Here is a 21344-nt window from a genome sequence, read left to right as displayed (position 1 = left end):
GCTGATCAGGCTGTCTTGTGTTTTTCTATAATGATAGAACAGGAAGTGTAACTGAATATCATTACACCAATACACTTCTAGTAGATGGATTGTGCAGTTCAGATGCTCTTAAGCTTTGGTTCGAAATGGAGCATAAGGGATGTCATGTCACCCATATAGAATTTCTTATATGGCTGTCTTTGCGAGTGCCGTCGCCCAGATTGTGGTCTGGTCGTCTATCTGCAGGAGATGGACCAAGCTTTAGTAGGAGCTTTTTCACATAGTACTCAAACTTGTTTAGGATTAATTTGTTGATGTGAGGAAAGATTGATGGTGTAGAGGGACATTATTAATTCCCTTTATATGTATTATTTTACTAGTACTAGGTATGCTCACCCTAAAAAAATAGGTAGAGCAAAGAATTACTCAAGTTGTACTGCAATCTTTTTGAAGCAAGAGTTATGGTTGGTTGGTTGAGTTGTTTCTTTCCCATGGCTTATTGCTTTGAATGACTAGTTAATTGTAGACATGCACAAACCGAACCGGCCCGGCGGTTAACCGCCGGTTCATGAACCGGAACCGGCGGTTTGAACCGTCCGGAGGGTTGCCGGTTAACACGGGCCGGTTCAGGGTCGGCGAATTGTGAACCGTGAACCGGCGGTTCAAAACCGGCGGTTCGGCGGTTTGAACCGCTGGTTCAACCGAATTTTTTAAAAAAATTATTTATAAAAATTGATTTTTATATTTAAAATCAATTTTTACAAACAAATGAATACAAGAAATTCGTAAAAGAGAAACATAAAACATTCAAAGAAGTCTCTATAAAAGAGAAACATCCAAGAATGATTTTGTACCACATCGAAAGTGGAACATAAAACATTCAATAATGTCTCTATAAAAAAGAAACAACCAAGAATGATTTTGTCCCACATCGAAAGTGGAACATAAAACATTCAAGGATGTTTCTATAAAAGAGAAACAACCAAGAATGAGTTTGTCCCACATCGAAAGTGGAACATAAAACATTCAAGGATGTCTCTATAAAAGTGAAACAACCAAGAATGAGTTTGTCCCACATCGAAAGTGGAACATAAAACATTCAAGGATGTCTCTATAAAAGAGAAACAACCAAGAATGAGTTTGTCCCACATCGAAAGTGGAACATAAAACATTCAAGGATGTCTCTATAAAAGAGAAACAACCAAGAATGGTTTCTTAAATTCGCAAGCCCATCAAATATATATGGGCTATTACGAATTTATTGTATTCATTTGTTTGTAAAAATTGATTTTAAATATAAAAATCAATTTTTATAAATAAAAAATATTTTTTTTTAAATTTTGGTTGAACCGCCGGTTCAAGAACCGGAACCGGCGGTTCAGTAAAAAAACCGGCGGTTTTGAACCGCCTGGTGAACCGGCGGTTTTTTGAACCGGAACCGGAACCGCCGGGAGGTAGGCGGGCCGGTTCAGGTTCAAGCGTTTCTTGAACCGTGAACCGCCGGTTCATAAACCGGAACCGGCGGTTCGTGACCCTTGTGCATGCCTAGTTAATTGTTTCACACAGGTGGCGTTCGGTTGCCATGACTAATATCATGAGACTATCCATCTGGGATTAAGTTGTGAGATTATTTTAGTTGGAGGGGGGAGGCTATGACTAATTATCATGTGACTATTCATCTAGGATTAAGTTGAAGAGTTCAATTTTATGAACCAAACATGATACATATTTAATCATGAGATTTAATCTTGCCAACCGAACACCCTCATAGAGTACCATTCCTACTATATCATGTCCAAGCAGAGTATGAGTTAAAATAAACAGAATCATGTGTACATTCTTTTTATTTTATCAATTGACAATTACTCTTGGAAGGTAGACTACATTTCTCTTCACACAGCATCCTGATAAAATCATAATAAATCAAAAGGTCATGTATTATAATTGTTAAATTGTTTTCTCATATGTTGAGTTTGAAATTTCAGAACCTAGTTCTAATTAGAGTAAGGTAGACTACACTTCTTTTCACACATCAATTGAAAATTGGGTAAATAGCTAAAAAATACACTTACTTTTAATCAGGTTGTTATCACGAACTTTAAATTTGGTTAGAAAATACACCAACTTTTGGTCAATTCAGATTTTTACCACGATTAAATTTTTCGGCAAACGTAGTGATTGGGATGTCCACGATTAAAAAATGGAGTACATAAATTTTGAATGTGGTAAAAAATACACAACTGTTATAGTATAATTTTGTTTGTAGCACCTTAAAAAATGTACTTTTACTTGTGATTATCAATTTTTAAAGTTTTTTATGTGACGTCATATACAAAAATTGATTGCTTGTTACCGTGACAATGATTCAATTTTATTTGACGTTGCTTTCATTTTGTATCTTATTTCCCAGTCTTCCAACTTATAATCTAAACACCAGTAGCTATGAATATATATGATTATAGTATATTTTTTGAATATTTACCCTTGGCAAATACTCCGTATAATAGAGAAGGCCAAACAACAATACTCCGATTAGGCCCAAACTACAGTCTTTAATTTAGTATATCTCCAAAAAACTTTAATTTGTTGTGTGTACAATTTCGACATTTGGAAATTGGAACATTTTCAATTTCCCCAATGGCAAGTAATTATCATGTCGTCCATATTAGTAGTTTTTATTTTAAAAATCAAGAGACAAAAATCATAATTCATACTAATGGATTTTCTTCTGTTAAATATCTATTTTCTAATGTTTTTTTCCAACATTTAATGAAGTATGTTAACTAGAAAATTAAACTACTCACTAATAAAATTGATAACGAGGCAAAAAATAATTAATATCAACATCAGCCGCAACTACAATGTGAATCAAACTTCCATCAAGTTTGATAATAGATTAAATTATGGTGTGCCAAAAATAAACATGTGTTCTAATTGATTTCTACGAAATCCGAAATGAATCAACTCTAATCATTCAAATTTCATGGCAGATCATTCTTACCATTGGCATTCTGAACCGATTTAAAACGATCCACCTTCTCGTCTAGTATCTGAGGGTGCGCTTCCCAGAAGCCTGTCTCGATTATGTTGCAATGCCCTACGACAACTATCTTGCGCGACTTGCCAGTAGCACCTTCTTCGTTGTCCACCATCTTCGTCTCCTACATAAACACAGGCTCCAAGTTAGCCTTGATGCTACAGATAATTAGTAATCAAATGAAGTTTCTGAAGCAGAGAGAGTCTTCACTTTGTCCCAGAAAACAGACGATCCCAGGCAGAACATAGGTGGTAATGTGTCGTAATAGTTGAGAATTCCGGTTAGTCTATCAAGAATTTCATTTTTCTCCGGAGTTTGAGTCCCCTGCAAATTAGAAATAAGAAAAAAGAGGATATGAACCAATCTCTAAACTAAGAAAAGGTTCATAGAGAAGCATAGAATGGACATGGTCGAAACCTCAAACAGCATTGAATAATCCATGGGATCATCATCATTCATCAATCACAAGGTCGTTTTAAACTATATAGTGATTAAAGAATCCAGAGGACTGACTACCTTCAAATCACTTTGTGCATCGCTCTTGCTCTTTCCGGATTTCACGAGCAACCAGAAGCAAGTATTGTACTGATTGTTGATGTGACCTGCAAATAAGGAGTAATGATTATACTGTAGATCTTTTTTTCTTTTTTGTATACATAGACGGCATTATGATACTTTATACATGTATTCGTAATGGAGCTTCCATTTAATTACTGAAGTCAAAGCAGAAATAGGATTGAGGGATTGATAAACTAAGCTTACAATCAACTTGTCTCCATGCTAGATAATCCTTAACGATCTCACTGGATGGGTAGCAAACAGCACGGCCATCAAAGTATGGTAGGCGTTTCATCTCTTTTTGCGGGAAAAACTCATTCCATCTCATCGTGTACGTTGAAGAAAAGAAAGATACAACAGAAGAAACTATCTCACTGCACCAGAAGTGAAGGTATTTTAAACTACGGAGAGGATAAATCTGAACAGAGGCAACAAGATCGTAATAGAAGAGATACCTGGCACATCTTTGATACAGCTGGGAGTCTTTCTTCAAAACAAAGCTGAGAAAGTTCCAAATAACTTGTCAAACACATACACACATTGTTAAAAAACAATGATGAAGAAACTGATGAATGACCTGTACTCATCACTAACACCGTAAGCAAAAACGACATCCCTAAACTCTTCCAGTACAGCAACAGCACATGCATTCATTAGATTGAGAGCTTGTGCATCATTTGGCTTCTCAAATTCATGAATGTCGGAAAACCTACCATAATCCCAACAAAGTAGAGCCACTGAGTGCTATTTTCTGACCCAATTTGGAACTCCACTTGAAGTAAGTAGTTACCTGTGGAAATGACAGCCATCAATGCGAACAACGATCCAGGTTGACAACATCAATCTGCTCTCGTATTGGAAAGATTTGACATACTCAGGTCTAGTTTTGTTCAAATCTTCACAAAATTGGTCCACCTCTTCTTTCGAGAGACACAATTTTTCCTTCCAAAATCTTTTTGATGCAATATTTTCTGAGTGAACTCTTAAGACTTTCCTCCTAGTTCTTTTGACAGGGAAGCCATCATCTTTGTACTTCACAATATCTTCAACCTAGTCACAACAAAGAGAGAGTTTAACCAATGTAAGTTGTATTAATCATGCATATTCTAGTTAAACACAAAAATCGAGCCATTCTTGCTCATTTGAAAATCAACAAGCACAGAGCTGTAATATTAGGTATCATAGCAGCTTCAGTTCAGCATAGATCTATGGAAACGAGGAAGGGGGAGATAAGAAAATGAATTAGCAACTACCTCTGTCTTGAGAGTGCATGTACCTTGGCGAAACACCTCTGGAATATCTTTCTTGTAGTTGATGTTAAAACACTGGTAAAGCAATTCATTTTTGTCTTGTTTAAGAGACCCCTGAAAATTGCATTTCTACTTCAATGTACCATTTTCAACAGATAATACACAATACAAACAAATAGAAAAATAGCAAAATTCAAACAATCTCAAGTTTACCCTCAATGTGGCTTGTGCTTCCTCTTTACTTTTTCCACTTTTAATCAGATGCCAAAGACAAGTATTATACTGATTATTTGTGTGACCTGCCAAAAGGATAATAAATTTCAATTTTCTACATAGCAAGACCCGAGCATTGTATATAGTTCAATGACAGCACTACAACATAAACAGATGCCATTTGCCTGATAAGAACTAGAAATTTATCACTTAGATTTGCACCAATGTAACAAACAAAATTAACTTACATTCATATTGTCGCCATAACAGATATGCTTGAAGAACCTCCATAGATGCACAGCAAATAACTCGAGCCCGAAATGAAGGGGCACATTTCAAATCTTTCTGAGGGAAAATAGCCCTCCACTTAGTAACATAAGTGGATGAAAAGAAAGACACAATAAGAGAGAGTATCTTGCTGCAAAGTATACTTTTAGTCAGCTTGACATCAAAGACATGAATTTATACAGACTTTTCTGTAATAACACAACAAACATGGAATATTGCTGCCTGCCAGAGTAAATGACACATCTTTTATTTAGAGATAATGATCCCATTTTTTTAGAAGTAAAAATTCTTTTGAATTCACCTGCCACGTCGCTGGTAGAACTTGGTTTCCTTTTTGAATATGAAACTGCAAACGGCCATATAAAAGTATCATAGACCAAACAATGGAAATAGATTTTTTGTAAGATATGTTGTTACTCACCTGTACTCATCACTGTAACCATATGAGAATATAACATCTGGAAACTGCTCCAAAACAGCATTGGCACACTCATTCATTAACTCTAATGCTTTCTTATCATTTGGTTTCTCAAATTCATGCACTTCAGAAAACCTACATGATATGACTTATTATCTTAAAGAACTGTTAACACTTGTCTACAAACTATGCTTCAAAACTAACCTGCAGAAATCACGGGCATGAACACGGACAATGATGGTGTTGGGCAGCATGATTTCATCATCCACCTCAAATGACTTCACATATTCGTACTTGCTATTTGCCATTTCGTCAACTTGCACACTTTAATCTTGCAGTCACTCCGAAACCAGTGGATATATATCAGAACCAGGATTCGATATTGCATGTGTGCTCAATTCATCATCTACAGGTGAAGGATAGGTTTAGTCCTGAACAAAAGTTTTGAAATTCTTATAGATGCTACAAAACTTAAACATAGCCCCCGAAAATTCACAAGTTGATGTAACTGGTTCATTCAGAAAATAAATCTACAAAGAAAAATAAAAGGTCTTTCCATCTCACAACACAATCCAATGAAACATCTTCCAGTAATCACCCTGTTGCGATATTGCAGAACAAGAAAATCAAGCATTCAATATATTTCAGATTTTAGACCTCACAAAGCTGGGACTGACTCCAATCGGAGTCGGTATTGTTGGATGAATCAGACAGCTGGCTGTGATTCAAGCTCATTGAAGATTAAAACAGAATTAGATTGAAAACTTTCCTATTTGTATCTGAGGATTAAAATGGATATCTCAATCACTCATAAAGCATTTAACTTTGAGAGTAAAGATATAAGTTTGTTTTAGTTTTGGTATATGCAGTGCAATTAGGCATTTGTTTTCATAAAACTAACTGAACAAAATAAATCAAATTCAACTAAAATTTCACAGACAATCATTCCTGTGGTTCAGCTTATCAATGATGACAACAGGTTGATAAGTTTTTATGTATTCTTATAATCCACAATGCACGTGTCAGATTCATTTGTTTTTCTACTTTTATTTGGCCCAAAATCATTAAAAAAAAAAGACGAACGCACATTTTCACGGTCATTGGCAAATTTAACCACGCACAACCCCAAATTCCGACTAATAGCTGGATCAGATATACAAGGCCGAGAGTATAATTGTGTATGTAGTATTCACTGAACTTAAATTACTTTTTGAATTTCAGAAATTAAATTCATTTTGTTTGTGTATTTTCGAATTGAGAAAGATGTGTACCTTATTTATGGAAAACTTGTCGTCTGCAGAACTTTTTAGAGGAAGAAGATAGAGAAGCAGAATGAGAGGGAGAAGACCGAAATGGGGGATGGAGATGGAGATGGAGATGGAGATGGAGATGGAGATGAATAGTAACAGCGCTTTAGTTAGGTTTTTTATCATTAAAAATGTAATTGAGTTATTCTTGTAGATTAGGTTTTCTGTTTTCAGAAGTCCAATAAATATAAATGACAAATGCGAAGTTAAATTTGATAAAATACGGAGAAAGTTCAAATATAATAAATTAATTTTAAAAAAAAATCGGTTAGTCAATCACTCGCCATGCAATAGCCGGTCAGCAATCGGCTAGCTGCGCTCATCAACGCCCTAGCTCTAGGGAATTTTTTTTTCTTCCCCTCGGCTGGCCGAGCGCCGGCTAGTCTACTATTGTAGATGCTCTGAGTTCGTGAACTTGATAAAATATTACAATATGTCTGAGAAAATCATTAATTACCTTTCAAGTTCTTCTTCACTAATTTTTCCATTTTACTCGGCATACATTCTTTAACATTTTACGAATTCAAATTTAATATTATGGAGTATTACTTTTTAGTTTCAATCCATATAAGAATATAATGTGTGTATAAATAGATAATAAATAAAAAATATAAAAACATTTTTTAAAGTAAACTATAGCATATATTTATTTAGTACTTAGTATATTATATTATGTACATAATTTTTACTACTCCCTCCCTCCGTCCCGGCTAAGACGACATATTTTTTAGTCGGCATGAGATTTTAGGAGTTGTTGGTTAATATGTTTAATTGGATAGTAAAAAGGTGAGTGTAAGTATATTAAATGGAGAGAAAAAAGAGAGTTGAAAATTTAATTGAGAAGAGAAAAAGTATGGTTGAGCGTATTAAAACAACTCCAGTTTAGCAATGGCCCCTGTCTTGAGTTGCATGAATCCATCTATCTTTTATAGTTGATGTTAAAGTAGTAATTCATTTTTATTTTGTTTAAAGAGACCCCTAAATACTTCAATCTTCCATTTTCAACATATAAATACACAATGCAAACAAATATAAAAAGCAAAATCCGAACAATCTAAAGTTTACCCTGTAAGCAGCGGTGTTGTGATATTGTGTCTTTATCTTAAGTTATAGATATAATGTAAGAGAAAGAGAGCATATGTTGCTGCAAAATATACTTTTAGTTAGCAATCAAGATCATTTGAATATCACAACACAATCCTTCTTGTAATCACAAGTCCAACAACAAGAACAACGACACGAAGAAGGCGAGCATAAAAGTGGAGGTCGCGCCTGTCCCGGTCTCCATGCCCAATCCGTATCCAACGCGATGGGGAAGAGGCAATTTCCAACGGAAGCATTCACTGTCACGATCTTAGCAAGTCCGCCAAAATCGCATGATTCCACATCTTGATACATCATTTGAAACAACATGTTGTAAGCGTACGAAACTTTTGTTGAGTTATCCAATTTACTACAAGGCCCCCCGTATTTGAGCGCTGTGCAATCGCCGTGGGTGCAGGCGTACTCCATGCTGGCCGAGAGCTGCTCGGAGGTTTCTTCGCTGTTGTTCGCATAGACGCACCATTTCTTTTCCAAGTACTTGACGTTCTTCGCCCCAACGGCCATCCCTTTTCCTGTTGGGAACTTAGGTTGCCCGTCGTACCTGAAAACGCCCCAATGGCGTTCGAAATCGCCAGGCGCAATGCTCTTCATGTTCTCATCCGTCAACCCAAAAAGGTAATACTCTATCTCGTCTTTGTAAAGTGGCGTCCCTTTGCTTTTTGAAATTTTCGTAAAAAATCCGTCGTAGAATTTCTTTGCCAAATCCACCGTGGCGTATTTGTCACCGTCAGTGGGCCATCCGATCTCCCCGACGATGATGGGGACATTTCCACTGTTAGCTCTCCGCAATGACCACACCAGGGTGTCGAGGTTCGCATCCAACATGTTGTCGTATGTGATCTGGCCATCTTGCACGGGCTTCGCACCGCCACTGAAGAAGGCGAATTCAATCGGAAAATCAGGGTTGAGAGATAAGCTGAGGAAAGGGTAAATGTTGACGACGAAAGGAGCGTTGTTGTCACGAAGGAACTGCACAATCTGCTTCATCGTGGCTCTGATGTCGGGCCGGAAGTCACCCGTCGACGGGCCTTTGCTTCCAGAGTCGTAAACATCGGCATTTTGGGGGATTGTTGCCTTGATTTTGTCACCGAGCCAGCTTCGTTTATCGCCTTTTGGATGTTCCAAAGCGCGGGATAAGTTGTCTGCAAGTTGGACCTGTTGTAGGCTTTCAAAAATGGCTCGTTTCCGACTGCCACGTACCTGCAAATAATTTAATTTTAATTAATATAAGAAAATTGTCATTTAAATCACAACTTATAAAATTAGCGCATTAAATCATGATTTTTGGTTAACGTTTGGATAAATTTAGCATTATTTCATATTATGATAGTCGATTTTAGATGATTATTATTATGTAATGGTGGAGATATAATGACGAAAGTATAAAAATCACAAACATATTTCATCAAAATTTTATTTGTATGGGACAATTAAAAAATGTACAAAAGTAGTGATTTAATTAGCTATTTTTATAAGTTATGAGATGAAGCAGAAATCAACCAAAAGTTATGATTTCTCCTAGCTACTTACTTGATATCAACACCACCCTCATGGAGATGCCTAGTGAGATTGGCCTTCACCCATTCCGGAGCATGCTTATATCTATCAGCTAAAGAGGCTAAATGCAGGTTGGGAATACCAAGCATCACTTCAATTCCTGTTCCACCAAAATGTTTCACAACCCAAGCATCAGAATCAAATAATTTAACCTTAGTAATATTGTTATCCTTTAGCATTTGTACAATATTTCTAGGGTGTAGGTTTTGGGCCGCCTGATTTCCCCAGATAACGCCCAGACCCTCCGCCACACCCATCATATGCCCCACTACCACGACCACGAACACCACCCATGCCCGTTTCATCGTAGAAGCTCGATCGACCGAGACAATACAATTGATATCATGTGAGGAGGGAAGCACACAAAATCCTTTATTTTTTTCAATCGATCAAACTCGTTGCGAGCATATAGGTGTGTGATTTATACTAGGATTGACTTGAGATTATTAATAGTTAAATGTCAATGTATTGTAGCAAATTGTGTGGTGAGTGATGAGGAATGGAAATGAATGTTAATCGTGTGGTGAGTGATGAGGAATGGAAATGAATGTTAATCCTAGATTTTAGGAGGTGGATCAAAATGAGTGAAAATCGATATTTGTGGTCATCAAATAAAAAAAATCGTTATTTAGCCATAGCAATGCCTAATCTACTCTATTCTTATTTTTTTTCTTAAATTTTAAATGCTACCTTTCAGTATCACTATACTAGTCTACCAGTTTTCCATTGACCAAAATCTCTAAAAATAAACAACTTCAATATAACTGCAAAATTATAATAGCAAGATTAAAATTCTAAACGAAAGTATATACTCCCTCTGTTCTATTAAAAATGAAACGTCACTTTAAAAATATATCATTTTCTAGAATGGAAACAATATCTCTCTACTCTTTCATCTTTATGTACTTTATTCTCTTTTCGTTAACTTATAAAACAATACTACATAAAATTTCGTGTCGAAAAGCAAACGCTTTTATTCGAATGGGACAAGAGGAGTACTACAACAACAACAACAACAATAATAATAATAAATTATTAATAATAAAAAAATAATAGTAAAAAATATAATAATAATGAATCAAACATTTATAGTGATAATAAATTCATAAATGCAGACTTATTTAAACTGTTATCCCCTTTTCTTCTTCACAGTCTCCTCACCCCTTACCATACAGGTGCGCCTCTCTCTCTCTCTCTTTCTCTCTCTGAATGTATTTGATGGCAGTTATGTCTAATGACAGAATGCTCCTCTCAAGCTTTTATCAGTAGAGTGATTTTATGTTTTGATTTTTTGTGATGTTTGCTTTTTATAAGCATCGAGTTTTAGGTGCTGATGGCTCCGTTAACATTAGCTGTTGATGCAAACAGCTCTTCTGCGTTATCTTCAGGTAATCTGCATCTATCCTTTGCTGAAACCGACTAATCTGCTCAACACATGTTCGATTTCGGCCAGCATTTGCGAAATCGAACTGAGTTTGTGAATTTTTTTATCTGTTTGGTGTTGAATTGTATTTATCCTTTTGTAATCGGTGTTATTAGTGAACTAGCAAGGTAGGTAAATGGTTTTTAGGATTGTAGAGGTGTTTTGTGTCGAAAATTTGTTTAATTTTTGGAAACTGCTTAATTTTGCATTTTAATGTTTTAATTTGGCATTCTTCTGGATTCCTATTTGAATTGCTAATTTTGCTTTGCAGAGTTATCTAACAAGAAAATGCAAAACCTTCAGTTGGAACCTAAAAAGTTCTTCGCATCAGTTAAAGCGCGAGAAGAAAATCCGTTTGACTTTTTGCGACTACTATTTGGTAGGGTTGGAATCTAATTCTGAACTTCTCAATATGCATCCGGGATTGCCAATAGAACAACCAGTTGTGTGAATGTGTAGCTTCTTCTTTTGGAGGACCTCGCGCTTTAATTATTGCTACTCGCTGCTTATATTCGTCCATTTCCTATTCGATGGGATCCTTGGTTCATGGCTAACACATGTTGCATATTAGTATTCTTGCCATTCACATCATGGGGATCTGGAACGTATTACATTCGGATTCTCTCTAAGTTACTCTATTAACTTTCTATATACTTTTTGCAGAGGGTGTTATAGCTGGTGGGACAGCTGGTGTTGTAGTTGAAACAGCTTTATATCCTATTGATACAATAAAGACACGATTGCAGGTCATCTCTCATTGGCACTATTTTCGTAAACGAAGTATTAGCGGCCATTGTTCCCGTTTGCTAAACCTGCTAGAGTATTGTAAACCATTCTTATTTCATAGCTTGCTAAACCTGTTTGTTAATGCATAGTACTAATAAAATTATTTAAGAGCTTGCATGGCAACTGCAGCTGTTTGTTTCTTATTTTTATTATAATCATTTTTCAACATCATTATGACTCACAACATGTCCCTTATGCTAACTAAAATGGGTAGACCAAGTTAACGAGGATTTCGTTAAATATACTTGGTACGTGCTTCTGAAAAAGTTTCTTATATAGTACTACCTTTTATTTGTCTAAGTAGTTTAATTCCTTTTCAGGCTGCACGGGGTGGAGGTCAAATAATTCTCAAAGGGTTATATTCTGGCCTTGCTGGAAATCTTGCTGGAGTGTTACCGTAAGGACTTGTCTAAATGTATTAGTATAATAATTAGAGAAGGTTAAGTTGTGCAATAGAGGAATAAGTTTGCTGAGTTCACACATCATAATTTATGCTATTTATTAGTAAGCTACATCCACATTCTGGAAAGTATCAAAAACATACTCTCTCTGTCCCAAGATAAGCGACTCACATTCCTTTTTGGGACGTCCCAAGATAAGTGAGTCATTTCCTTTTTGGTATTCTCTCTCTTACTTTTTCTCTCTACTTTATTAACTCTCTTACTTTATTCACTTTCCACTTTACTAACAAAAACCCCATTTCCTTAAATCCCGAGCCGAAAAGTTTTTGCTCACTTATCTTCGGACGGAGGGAGTATATGCTAAATATCTGCAAGTTGTGGAATGATTCAAAGATTTTTTGGACAGTGCATCTGCTGTGTTTGTTGGTGTTTATGAGCCTGCCAAGCAAAAACTTTTGAGGACCTTTCCAGAGAACCTCAGTGCTGTTGCTCATCTGGTAAGCTGCACCATATTTGCGTATTACTTAATATGCATTAGCATAGCTAATAGGTATGTGATTGCATGTTAGTTTCCTTTGTCTAACATTCCAAAACACTCAACCCAAAACACACGTTACATATCAATATCTTAATGCGAGTCACTTCTTTTTATAGACTGCTGGTGCCATTGGAGGCATGGCTGCTTCTTTCATTCGTGTCCCCACCGAGGTAAATGTTTAACAAAAGAAAAAATTATCTTTTCTATTATTTGTATCCCTTTTCTTTCTTCTTTTAAGAAAGTATTTGTGGACTTTTACTTAATCATCCTGTTTTATTGCCCTTGTATATTTAATGTTATTGCTGTTGTCATGCTTAATCTTGATGCTTCAGGTTGTTAAGCAGCGAATGCAGACGGGCCAATTTAATTCTGCCCCTAATGCTGTTCGGATGATTGTTGCCAAAGAAGGCTTTAAAGGACTCTATGCGGTATGACATTTTAACATGTTTGATATTTTCTGTGAATCAACTCATCCCGTTTGTCTTAAACTATGGGGTATACGTTCCCTTCATTCCATCTCTGTTTCTTCTCCTATGTAATTGCTGGTGTTACCTCTATTGCATTATGAGGAGATGAACTGCTGCTTTCTCATTGACAACTACAAACATCACTGATGCAAATTACTTTCTGTGTTACTGCTCTGGTATGATCTTAGCGTGGCATTTGAAACTAACTAATTATCTCTATCATAGGGATATGGATCGTTTCTACTAAGAGATTTGCCATTCGATGCTATTCAGTTCTGCATCTATGAACAACTTCGACTAGGTTATAAGTTAGCGGTAATGATTCCCTCTCTTAAAGCTGTTTAGTTGATACTTTTACGCAAAGACTTCTTTTCAGTATGACTAATGCTGTTTTGCATTTTCTATTTATATATCCGACCAGGCTAAGAGAGATCTGAAAGATGCAGAAAATGCTGTAATCGGTGCATTTGCTGGTAAGTTGGCTTCCACGAACTTACCATGAATTTACATTATCTTCACTCTTCTGCCGTAGCATTCAAATTTCTAGTCTTATTATTTCCCTTTGCGTCGGGTGTTATGGAGTGAAAGGCAAAACAGAGCTTTAAGGAAATTCAGTAAATATCGGAATCAAGGAACTAATAGAAAAGACTCTCGTTTTATTGAAAGGGGAAAAGAGATGGAAGAACTCCTCCTTGAGGCCACGGTTCTCACCGCCTAACAATGATCTCTCTGGATGATTCTCCTAATCTCCAAGGTTCTCCTTTTTATAGGAGTTTACAAAAGAGTCTAAATAAGCTAAGCAATCAATCATATCATTATTATAATATAATAGTAATTCATAATGATGAGAGCTATTAAAGGGAAATAATAATTGTAATTAGCCAATATCTCTGCTATCCTCAATCAGCAAATCTTGACCATGATATCTTCATTCTTCTTCACAACGTATCCTCAATTCCAGCAATTACCATGATCTCCTTAATTCTTGCTGATTTGGCTACTGATTATAATTCGCCACCTGTCGTGGTCCACGTGTGTAGACCTTCCAAGGGCGATCGCTATCAATTGCCTTCCCGGTGGAAACAGCCTTGTCCACAAGGCTGAAGAACGGAAATTGGCATCGCATATCCTCTTCATCCACCCATGTTGCCTCATCTGTTGATAATCCGACCCATTTCACTAACACTTGAGCCACTAAGACACTGTCCCTCATAACTGAACGACGATCCAGGATCAGCTCTGGTAAATAAGGTGGATCCACACACAAGAGATCCTCAGGGAGAGATGGTTCAGCAACAGTCGCCCCAATAGCTTTCTTAAGAAGGGAGACATGGAAGACTGGGTGAATACGAGACTCAAGAGGTAGTTGCAACTGGTATGCCACAGCTCCCACTCTCGCCACCACACTAAAGGGACCGAAGTAGCGTGGAGCAAGCTTACGATTCTTTGAGCGAAACAACGTCGATTGGCGATATGGCCGGAACTTGAGATAGACCAGATCTCCAACATCGAATTCTTCGTGGCGGCGATGTCTATTTGCTGAACGTAGCATTTTCTGCTGTGCTCTCTCAAGATGAAAACGTAGGTGAGCTAATGACTCATCACGGGCACGCAGATCTTCTGCGACAGCATTAACTCTTACCTCTCCTGGCAGAAAGCTTTGAATAGTGGGGGGAGGACAACCATACACCACTTCGAAGGGAGTAGTATGAGCAGCCGCTTGAAAGCTAGAATTGTAGCAATATTCAGCCCACGCAAGCCATTTGCTCCATTGTTTAGGCCGCTCTGAAGAGAAACAGCGTAAGTATGTCTCCAGACAACGGTTGAGGACTTCAGTTTGTCCATCAGTTTCGGGGTGATAGGCGGAACTCATCCGGAGTGAAGTGCCAGAGAATCGGAATAATTCTTGCCAAAATGAACTGAGAAAAATCGGATCTCGATCTGATACAATAGAAGTGGGCAGCCCGCAGCCGCACAATTTCTCTAGTGAAGAGATCAGCAACTTGACGAGCTGTAAAGGGATGACGGAGACCCAAGAAATGGGCATATTTTGAGAACCTATCCACAATGTCCAGCACGCAATCCACACGTCCAGCCCTGGGCAGCCCCGTTATAAAATCCATGCTGATGTCATCCCAAATCCTTGAAGGGATCGGCAATGGTGTAAGCAGGCCAGCAGGGGCGCGTGTGTCATACTTGTTCTTTTGGTAGATTGCACAAGCCGCAACGAATTTGGTAACATGCTTGACCATACCCGGCCAATACACATTAGCAGCAAGTCGGCGATAGGTGCGATAAGCCCCAACATGGCCACCGCTCGGAGTCATGTGGAATTCAGCAATCAGTTTCGGGATCCATTCAGAGTTGGGTGGTATGACAAGACGCCCTTTATAAAACAGTAAATCGTGTGACAGAGAGTAATGTTTGGCCGATTGCTTACCCTGCATCAAGGCTGCTCTTATGGCTGAGAGAGTGGAGTCATCTGCTAAGGTACATTGTACATCAGACCAGTCGAGCCAAACTGGGGTAGAGAGGGCCGCATATGACAGTTCCTCCTCCTTACGTGACAGAGCATCCGCCGTACGATTCAAAATCCCCTTCTTGTAGACTATTGTAAAGTCATAGCCGAGAAGCTTAGCAGCCCAATATTGCTGCGCTGGGGTGGTCAACGATTGTGTGAGCAAGTGGCGGAGGCTTCGTTGGTCTGTTCGCACGATGAAACGGCGACCTAGGAGATATGGTCTCCAATGTTGGATAGCAAGCACGAGGGCCATCAATTCTTTCTCATAGGCAGATTTGGAGAGAAATTGTGGAGAGATTGTCTTGCTGAAGTAGGCAACGGGTTGGTTCTCTTGCATCAGAACAGCGCCAAAACCACGCCCCGAGGCATCACATTCCACGATGAAATCTTTTGAAAACCTGGCATTCTGAGCAAGGGGGCTGTGGTGAGAGCAAGCTTGAGATTTTGAAAAGCTTCATCTGCCTCCTTCGTCCACTGAAACTTCTTGCCATCGGGTTTCTTTAACAAGGATGTGAGGGTGCAGTAATTTTACCATAGTCACGAATGAAACGGCGATAATAGCCGGTTAAGCCAAGGAATCCTCTTATGCCGCGCACTGTTGATGGGGTCGGCCAGCGCATGACAGCGGCTATCTTCATAGGATCCATACGTACTCCCTCGAATGACACAACATGCCCCAGATATTCTACATGTTGACGGCCCAAAATGCATTTCTTTGGATTAAGTATCAGGGCATGATCGTACAGCAGCTGAAAGACTTGATGGAGATGACCAATATGTTCTTCCCACGTACGGCTGTAGACGAGGATATCGTCAAAAAAGACTAGAACAAATTTTCGAAGAAAAGGTCGAAAAATATCGTTCATGAGGCTCTGAAATGTGGCTGGTGCGTTCGTCAATCCGAACGGCATAACGAGGAATTCATAGTGGCCCGAATGGGTACGGAAGGCCGTCTTAGCTACATCTGATGGAGCCACACGTATCTGATGATAGCCGGCACGAAGATCGAGTTTACTGAACCACTGTGAACCGTGTAATTCATCCAGTAACTCTTGGATCACCGGAATGGGATACTTGTCAGGCACAGTCCTTTTATTAAGTTCGCGATAATCAACACAAAATCGCCAGGACCCGTCTTTCTTCCGGACTAAGAGTACTGGACTTGAATATGGGCCTGTACTCGGTTGTATAATCCCTGCGGCCAGCATCTCTGAGACCAACTTCTCCATTTCTTCCTTTTGTGTGTGGTTATAACGATAGGGTCTGACCGACACCGGCTCTGATCCCGGTTGTAGTGTGATGCGATGATCCGTCGTGCGATGGGGTGGCAGCGAGGTGGCTGCTGTAGAGATAGCCGGAAATGCCTCAAGAAGATCTCGTAGTTGGCGTCGGACTGAAGATGGGAGGGTGTCATTCAAGCCGAATGCTGGCAAGGCCTGGGTCCCTTCGAGTGACCATAACAGCCAAGAATCATCGATCTCGCTGACTGAACGGAGTTCAGAGGATGTGCATGCCCTCCGAGTGAGAGTAGGATCGCCTTGCAGCTGTACTAAACGTCCTGATAGTTTGAATTCCATCGTTAGCTCCCGCCAATTTGCCTTGACCTCTCCCAACGATGCCAGTGTTGTTAGGGTCGAGGGTCGCACCGGGTCGATAAGGTGAAAATTCGGGTCGCGGGTCGACGAGTCGACTGGGTCGAGAGACCCACTAATCTAGGCTAATTTTTTTGCCTTTTAATATTAAATCAAATAAATATATTACTCTAATGTTTATAATATATCAAATAATATAAATGTAGACGCAATTCATGTGAATAGAGATAAAGTGGAAAATAAAAATTATCAAAATATCAAAACAATTCATAAGTCATAAGTATATCATAAAATAAATAATTGAAACCATTGTCTGAAAATGTCAAAAGAAAAAAGTTATGAAATGTGCGTCATTTTGTATGTAGTATTAACTTATAATAAAATAGGAGTGGAATGTGAAATCTATTTTAAAAATTAGTAAAAAATAAATGAATATGTATTAGTAGACAAACCTATATAAAATATGAGACGAATAATTACAGAAAAATTAATAAATAATTTGATTAATACAATAGATTATTATAAAAATAAAATAATAAAACTTCAAATAGTACAATTTGAATCTCGAAACGTTTATATAGTAGAAGAACAATATTAATTTATTCCTAAAATAATATACTCATTTTCCACCATTAAATTATACTCCAAACATTGGATTTACAATATATCCATGTAAATATATTGGATTTAATTTAACTAATCAAAAATTTGGTAAAATAGTATTTTTATTGCTGCCTAAAAAAGTGAGCTAAACTATGTCAATTTTTTATATTTTCCTAATCCCACTAAACAAATGAATAGTGACAAATGATGTACTCTATTCCCAAGGCTCATAATTATACTCCTCTCTCCTCTCTCCTCTCCATCATCTTCCTTCATTCAATCTCTGTAAAAAAAACGCAAAAACACTGTAGCCGTAGCCGAAACGCTCGACCCACCCGAAACGCTTGACCCCGCCGACCCAACCGACCCAGCGCGACCCATGCATCTCGATCAACCCACCCATGTTGGGGCGGTCATGGTCTCGACCTGGGCGACCCGGGCGCCAAATTAACAACACTGAACGATGCTAACCAAGAGATGCCCAAGATCAGATCCACTCCTCGCAAGGGAAAAACATAACAAGATAAGATGAACTCCTCTGATGCTAAGCCTAGTTTGACATTCTGACAAATTCCGCCGCTGCGCACTTTGGACCCATCGCCTAAACGAACAGAGAATGTGGTTGTGGGAGTAATTTCTAGGCCAAGCGAAGTGGCCATGTGATCGGCAATAAAACAATGGCTAGCTCCACTATCCACCATGATTTTGATGCTCGATGCCCCAATCGTCCCTGAGAACTTCATCGTTTGGTAGCTGTCCAAGCCATGTGATGACAGTTCGGATAGTTGTAGATGATGGAATGTCGCAAGATCAGAATTAGTGTGCTCGTCCTGCCCTGTTTCTTCGTCTTCATCTGTGGAATCGTCGTCCTCAACAATGACCTTTAGAGTTTTTGGTGGGCAACAGTGTGTAGGGCTATACTTCAAGCCGCATTTAAAACATGTGCCTGCAGCAAGATGTTTCCGATATTCTTCTGTGGACATACTTCCGAAACGGTTGGGCGGTCGAGGTCCCACCGAGGCTGCTGATGGGGCTGTAATCTGTGGAGCTTGTTTCCCATGATTAGTAGATTGTTGCGAGAAATAGCGACTGGTGGAAGAACTACCAGAAACGTGCTTAGTAGTAGGAGCCAAAGACAGAGAAATATTCTCATATCGTTTAGCCATTTGGACAGCATCTGAGTAGATAGAGGGGTCTTGTAAGTACATGCGGATTGAAGGCTTAAGACCTGCCAGAAAAATCCCCATGTATTGAGGATCTGTGAGATCGGGCAATTGAGCCAAACGTGACTCAGAGATATGTAGTCCGTGAGGGAGCCATCATGTTTTGTTGCTGCTAGAGCTTCATATCCATCATGGGTGTTATAATCACCGAAACGGATAATGAGTTCACGTGCATACCGACTCCATGAGAGCGAAGGGTAGCGTCGTTTGACAATTTGAATCCAGGGAAGGGCAGGACCTGATAACGCAATGAGTGCTAGATCCATACGAGCAGCATCTGGTGTTTTATTGACCATGAAGTATTGGCCAGCCCTCGCAAGCCAACCAAGAGCATAAGTTCCATCAAATGAAGGTAAGGCCATTGATGGTGGAACTGCAGTTGTGGGAGTTGGGCTGGAAGCATCTTCATCCAAGGCATTTTCCCCCGACTTGTGTGGATGAGCCTCTGATATAGGCTCCTCAATTGGAGTTCCGCGAAGCTCACGGAGAACTGGTTCAATACAACGACGAATTCTTTCGTCCAGAGTGGTATCCAAAGAGCGGACATGAGTAGTAAGTTCCGCCATTGCCTTCTCCAAACCATCGACACGCACGAGTGTGTCATCTGCGCGTGATCCCGAGGAACGTGTTTCAACCATCGTTCACCGCACCAATTTGTTATGGAGTGAAAGGCAAAACAGAGCTTTAAGGAAATTCAGTAAATATTGGAATCAAGGAACTAATAGAAAAAACTCTCGTTTTATTGAAAGGGGAAAAGAGATGGAAGAACTCCTCCTTGAGGCCACGGTTCTCACCGCCTAACAATGATCTCTCTGGATGATTCTCCTAATCTCCAAGGCTCTCCTTTTTATAGGAGTTTACAAAAGAGTCTAAATAAGCTAAGCAATCAATCATATCATTATTATAATATAATAGTAATTGATAATGATGAGAGCTATTAAAGGGAAATAATAATTGTAATTAGCCAATATCTCTGCAATCCTCAATCAGCAAATCTTGACCATGATATCTTCATTCTTCTTCACAACGAATCCTCAATTCCAGCAATTACCATGATCTCCTTAATTCTTGCTGATTTGGCTACTGATTATAATTCGCCACCTGTCGTGGTCCATGTGTGTAGACCTTCCAAGGGCGATTGTTATCATCGGGATTGAGCATGTTAATCATTTACTAATCAACAAGCAACTGAAGAAAGAGAATACCAAACACAGAATGTATTTGAAACACACTAGTTTGCACAAGTTACAGTTCTTCTAGTTGAGAACATGAGACAGGACATAATTCAGTGTTGCACTATCACTCGTCGCATTGGCTAAAGAGTGAACCAAAAGAACGAAAAATGAGTGGCAAAATGCAATTAACGAATGCAACATTTCTCAATTTGAGCTCCAGTATGTACTGTCTTCTGTATCATCTCAGGTGCTCTGACGGGAGCCATAACCACTCCTCTGGATGTGATTAAGACTAGGTTGATGGTTCAGGTATAACTATGCGTCCTTTGAATCCGTGTATTTGATGTTTTTCCTGCTCAATTTTAACCTATCTTTGCACACAGGGATCAGCGAACCAGTATAAAGGCATCTTTGACTGTGTACAGACTATCGTCCGAGACGAAGGCCCTTCTGCGCTACTCAAGGTATTACCTTATACACCCCTCGTTCTCCTCTAGAATGGAAATCAGAAATCCCATGCATTTCTTTGCCTTGGAATTCCTTACACGCACACAACATGACCATGATCGATTTCTTTGCCTTATAAACATGTTTTGATTGGTGTTTTGCATAACAGGGAATCGGGCCGAGAGTGATGTGGATAGGCATCGGTGGCTCCATCTTTTTCGGAGTTCTTGAAGGGACGAAGCGATTCCTCGAACAGAAACGACCGGAGAATCAGAAGCGTTCAAAATTAGAGTAGCTCAGACATTTTATTTATTGTTACAGAATGATTTTTGTTAGGCCTTTTTTTTGGAGAAACAATAAACAGCATAGAAACACCACGCGTTGGAAGAGTTTGTTCCAAAAATACACGGCACTATCAATCCCAAGACGCTTTATTACATTTTCATGTTAGTAAAAC

At 38.7% G+C, this 21344-nt stretch overlaps 2 protein-coding genes and 1 pseudogene across 4 annotated transcripts; 1 reads left to right on the top strand and 2 right to left on the bottom strand.

Moving 5' to 3' along the window:
- Positions 1–2783: 2783 nt before the first annotated feature.
- Positions 2784–7192, bottom strand: LOC121767258 (tRNA(His) guanylyltransferase 2-like). 3 transcript variants are annotated; one of them, XM_042163491.1, is made up of 14 exons: positions 7015–7192; positions 5948–6174; positions 5747–5878; positions 5627–5671; positions 5286–5455; positions 5038–5123; positions 4828–4938; positions 4365–4624; positions 4152–4283; positions 4030–4074; positions 3779–3948; positions 3533–3618; positions 3227–3340; positions 2784–3140 (listed from the first exon to the last, which is right to left on the bottom strand). In XM_042163491.1, the coding sequence occupies exons 2-14, from the start codon at positions 6049–6051 to the stop codon at positions 2961–2963; spliced, it is 1635 nt and encodes a 544-aa protein (XP_042019425.1). In that variant the 5' UTR covers positions 6052–6174; positions 7015–7192; the 3' UTR covers positions 2784–2960. The 3 variants fall into 3 exon arrangements, with proteins under 3 accessions (XP_042019425.1, XP_042019424.1, XP_042019426.1); XM_042163490.1 differs by having other exon boundaries at positions 5948–6149; XM_042163492.1 differs by lacking the exon at positions 7015–7192 and having other exon boundaries at positions 5286–5378; positions 5948–6087.
- Positions 7193–8213: 1021 nt separating this feature from the next.
- LOC121767973 lies at positions 8214–10103 on the bottom strand (annotated as a pseudogene).
- A 724-nt stretch (positions 10104–10827) lies between these two features.
- On the top strand, positions 10828–21326 carry LOC121767496 (S-adenosylmethionine carrier 1, chloroplastic/mitochondrial-like). Its single transcript, XM_042163777.1, has 13 exons — positions 10828–10886; positions 11026–11099; positions 11406–11513; positions 11798–11880; positions 12241–12317; positions 12728–12818; positions 12976–13029; positions 13192–13287; positions 13552–13641; positions 13748–13799; positions 20688–20749; positions 20824–20904; positions 21057–21326. Exons 2-13 carry the CDS (start codon positions 11045–11047, stop codon positions 21180–21182), a joined length of 975 nt encoding a protein of 324 aa, XP_042019711.1. The 5' UTR covers positions 10828–10886; positions 11026–11044; the 3' UTR covers positions 21183–21326.
- The last annotated feature ends 18 nt before the right edge of the window (positions 21327–21344 follow it).

The sequence above is a fragment of the Salvia splendens genome, chromosome 15, assembly GCF_004379255.2.
Source record: "Salvia splendens isolate huo1 chromosome 15, SspV2, whole genome shotgun sequence".
Classification (NCBI taxonomy): Eukaryota; Viridiplantae; Streptophyta; class Magnoliopsida; order Lamiales; family Lamiaceae; genus Salvia; species Salvia splendens.
This window is presented reverse-complemented; position numbering and strand designations above follow the sequence as displayed.

Excerpts from the sequence above, each read along its gene's own strand:
- LOC121767258 (XM_042163491.1), bottom strand. The coding sequence starts at position 6,051 with ATGGCAAATAGCAAGTACGAATATGTGAAGTCATTTGAGGTGGATGAT. Across the intron at positions 4,625-4,827 it reads CATGCACTCTCAAGACAGAG|GTTGAAGATATTGTGAAGTA; the intron begins GTAGTTGCTAAT and ends TGTTGTGACTAG. Across the intron at positions 3,949-4,029 it reads CTGTATCAAAGATGTGCCAG|TGAGATAGTTTCTTCTGTTG; the intron begins GTATCTCTTCTA and ends CTTCTGGTGCAG.
- LOC121767496 (XM_042163777.1), top strand. The coding sequence starts at position 11,045 with ATGGCTCCGTTAACATTAGCTGTTGATGCAAACAGCTCTTCTGCGTTA. Across the intron at positions 12,819-12,975 it reads TCAGTGCTGTTGCTCATCTG|ACTGCTGGTGCCATTGGAGG; the intron begins GTAAGCTGCACC and ends TTCTTTTTATAG. Across the intron at positions 13,288-13,551 it reads GCTTTAAAGGACTCTATGCG|GGATATGGATCGTTTCTACT; the intron begins GTATGACATTTT and ends TCTCTATCATAG.